Genomic DNA, 4,002 nt, shown 5'->3' with positions numbered 1-4,002 from the left:
TTCTGAACCAGGTCAAAGAACTCTCCCTTGAATTCAGTGCCCCCGTCAACCAACACAGCTAGCGGTGCTCCGAAGTACCTATACCAACAGTCTCTATGCACATGTAGTGTGTTGCGCTACAAGATAGTGAACTTCTCCAGCCACAGTCCTCGGCCCAATCAAGTCTAGTGAAACCAATTCATTGAAGCAGTCTCTGTCCAGAGCCCCCGGGCTTCGACACAGCTACCGGTGCGCGAAACAAACGACGACAAAGTAGACAGTCTCGGCAGAAGTCTTCTACGTCCTTCGTTATGCCCGGCCACCAGAAGTAATTGGTCACCAACCTCAGCATCCTCTTTACCCCCGGGTGTCCTCCAACCCGTCCTCCAACCCGTCCGTAATGATGGTACGCCATTAGGTCTCTCCTACACTCCATCGGCACATACGCACTGCCGGTACGATCCCTCACCCACAGCCCGGTGCTTTGTGGATACGCTTCTGCACGTTTTCATCTTCTCTGGCTAATCTTTTCAACCTTTCAACTAGTGACACTAACAAGCCCTCATCTTGTTCGGCTTCCGCACAGTACGCCACCCTTAGCTCTGGATTCATCTGAATTCGATCCACTAACGTGTCCTCCCCGACATCTTCTCGTAAGTTCGCTCTAGACAACCAGTCAGCCACCACGTTCTCGGTGCCCTTCAGGTACTCTATCTTAAAGTCGAACTGTTGTAGGAACAACGACCACCTTGCTAGCTTCCCTTTAGTAGAGTTAGCCAAATACAACAGGTGTGGCTGTGTCCTTCTGCGGTCGAGGACTTGCTCACGTGGGGCGGTGAGCCTTGTACGCTGCGCTACGACTTCTGAGTCGTACTGAGGTACGACACTGTGACACTTCACAGGTGTGTGTGAGGGCTGATGGCCCGAGTCGATAAGGATCTAGTCCGAGGACCAGGATTGGCTGCAGTGTAGATGTGGTCAGGTGCAAGGACGATAATGACGGGCGTGAGCGGAGAAGCTTGTTCGAGATTCTATAGGCCCAAGGAAGATGCCAAACGTGCTGGCTCACACGAGTACGAGTTGACTCGCTGAAGTTGTATGACTCGTGTTGAAGGACTCGTGTTGAAGGACTCCTGTTGAAGGACTCCTGTTGAAGGGTTGAAGTCCGATCCGGAGACAGACAGAGAACTCGACAAGATGAAGTGGTACTTAGGATTGACGCAGAGCGTCCGAGTGCGAGTTTACTAGTGGAGGTCCTCAGTGGGATAGTGTCTCCGATGTGGCGAGACCGTGTTCAGAAGGTCACGCGTGGCCACCCGGTTGGTTGACCGTCATAAGCGCTTCGATCGAAGAAGAGAAATCCGGGCGATGAGTGGAGAGTTGAGTCGGTTGCAGTGGCCTGAAGATGTAACAACCTCGTTCGCATAGTCGTCCCCGTTCCCATCGTCGTCCCCATTGTCATTGCCGGTAACCCACTCCCCATTCACGGCACTGCAACACTCGACAAGGCCACCCGAGTCTACTCCATCCCAAGTATTATTTCTACAAAAACGGAACCCCCTCCCACTCAATGACCACCGTGAAAATCCTCTGGCAACCACCCGTCAACAGCCACAATCTTCGGCAACCACCTTCAGCAACCACCACCACGATCTTCCCGTTGGGCAACCTTAGTTTCGGTAGACAACGACGGTTCCTTCGGCAACGATCGGCTTTAATCGCGGTCGTTGGGCAACAGTGCGTGGGCAGGGTTGTTCAAGAACGATCTTTCGGTAGCGAGAGCTGACGGAACCAGCGGCAGCCTTTGGTCGGTGTTTTGTCCCTTTTCGATTTACCGGTCTTGGAAGCCTTATCTTGAGTTCTGAGGTCGCCGCGGGAGGCGCGGTTGCTGTTGGCTGCGAGGCACAGAAGCAGGTTGGGTGTGGCGGCGGGTAGTGAGAAGGTCTGAGGTGTGTCATCGATGTCGGTGCAGCCGACGACGCAGTAGAAGGGGAATGCCTTAGTGAGATCGTCAAGTGTGCGGCAGGGGAGTGGTTGGAGTCCCGGTGGTGCGGCGGTCGCGTAGAGCTTGACCCAGTTGCGCAAAGCAAACTGATGGCGGGATGTGAGGCCACAGGCATCGGGATATTCTTCTGACATCACGTGAAGGGTCTCAATCAACTGGGTCACAGTCGCCAACAAAGGGGCCTCCACTGCTGACTCATAACGGTCCAACAGAAGGCGCACACGCCCCTCTAACACTGAAGCCGGCAACAAACACGCGTGACCTGTCCCGACTGACACACGCGGCAAATTCTTCAACAACGACAAACCTTCCGCCAACGCACGTCGTCGGGGAGCTAATGCCGCCCTCCCACCACACACGCGGTAAGCCAGGTCCAACTCGGCTGCATCCAACCATGTCTGACCCACTGCCACCCGCAAAACCACTGCCAACCGAGCCGCCAAAGACTCTTGTCCGCTACTCGCAGACTCTGCCACAAACGACTTCATCCAAAAATTAAACCCGTCTCGGGACGGGCGGGATTTAGTCGACACGGAATTAGGCCGGGACGGAATTAGGCCGGGACGGGATTTAGTCGGGACGGAATTTGGCGGGACGGAATTTGGTCGGGATCGTCGACAGAGTAGGCACCGTGCGTCCCGCTGTAATGAGCGAGCCCCGGTGCAGTAGATGTTCAAGGCAAAGTGTGCCTGCCGGAGCAGTGTCCCACCCCAATGCGACGTGGGTCAAAGCGACGTCCGTGAGTAAGTCAGTCCAATGTCTGAGAGCAAAAACTAGCATGTGCGGCCGATTCTGGGGTCTGACCTCGTCGTGGCTGGCAGTGTGATTGTGTGCGGGCTGCCTTCAGCGTCTCTCCATTCGACTTTTCGCCAGCGTCTGAAGATGAAGGCGATGTCCCAGATATTGCGGGGGAGCGGTGAGTGAATGTAGCGTTTGTGGTGGGGCGCGTGTTCGTGAATCCAGCGGCACACGTCGGCCTGTTGCTCGTGGCTGACGCAGCAGTCATCGGGGCCTACGTGTGCGGCCTCGTTCAGTGTGGCCAAAAACTCAGTGACGGCCTCTAGGAACGCTTCTTCCACCAACGGCGATCTCAGCGCCTCGCGCACGTTCGTCTCCATATTATGCGGCAACGTCGCCCACGGTGTCTGCGGCGGCTTGCCCACCTCCGTATGCGGCAGACTCTCGATCAATGCCAAGCCCGTCACCAAAGCTTTACGCGACGCACTCGGATGCCCAGACACACACGGCTCCATCAAGCGCATCGGCGCCGCGTCCGCCCACGCCGCGTCCACACCCACCGTAAACACCGTCGCCAGAGATACAAACATCTCCGGCTCACTCGATATTACTTCCAAACACTTCATCCAAAATTTTTGACCGTCGGGTAAGAACTCGTTTTTGGTGAACTGCTTTCCGTTATCAACCTGCTCTCGATAATAAAACGGAGTGCATCGACTTGCGGACACACGTGTGTAAAGTTGCCAGACAAACTGACCTCTCACAAAAAAGACTGACCTCTCACAACCACTAACGCGCCGTATCATTCTCACAAGGCCGTTTTGGTTGGTTCCTGATCCCAAGCGTCCTTCGACAAGCGCTCCAAGGAACGCAAGGACAGCTTCAAGGAACGCAACGACAGCTTGTATGAATGCGGGTTCCTGACCGCGTTTGCGTTCCTGACCGAGAAGGAGTTCGAGCACTGGGTGGAGGCGAGTTGATGCCATATATACTCGTCGCCAGTATGGCGCTGCCGTCGTGCTTGGATGAAATGTCAGCAGTGGAGCTTTAAGGGGTTATCCGGTGCAACCATCTCGTGTGGGTATGTCGAACCGTACTGCGCGTTCGGATGCAGACAGGGACCTCAGACAGGGTCAGACAGGGGTGGGTGTACTAAAGGGTTGATCAGGTTTTTTGTAAAATGAAGGTGAGGTAAGAACATTACTGTTCACCACCAAGCGACCACCAGGGTCACCACAACTGCTGGGCGGCTCTCGCGGGTAGAAGTGAATCTTGTAGAC

At 55.1% G+C, this 4,002-nt stretch overlaps 1 protein-coding gene across 1 annotated transcript; it reads left to right on the top strand.

The window, feature by feature from the left end:
* Positions 1-2,150: 2,150 nt before the first annotated feature.
* Positions 2,151-2,435, top strand: GNI_112710 (hypothetical protein; the record flags this gene model as incomplete). Its single annotated transcript, XM_011133246.1, has 1 exon — positions 2,151-2,435. A coding segment is annotated over one exon (285 nt), but the record flags the coding sequence as incomplete, so codon positions are not given.
* Positions 2,436-4,002: the final 1,567 nt, after the last annotated feature.

The sequence above is a fragment of the Gregarina niphandrodes genome (genome assembly GCF_000223845.1).
Source record: "Gregarina niphandrodes unplaced genomic scaffold scaffold00025, whole genome shotgun sequence".
Lineage (NCBI taxonomy): Eukaryota > Apicomplexa > Conoidasida > Eugregarinorida > Gregarinidae > Gregarina > Gregarina niphandrodes.
The sequence above is the reverse complement of the archived record's forward strand: the minus strand, read 5'-3'. Positions and strand labels throughout refer to the sequence as shown.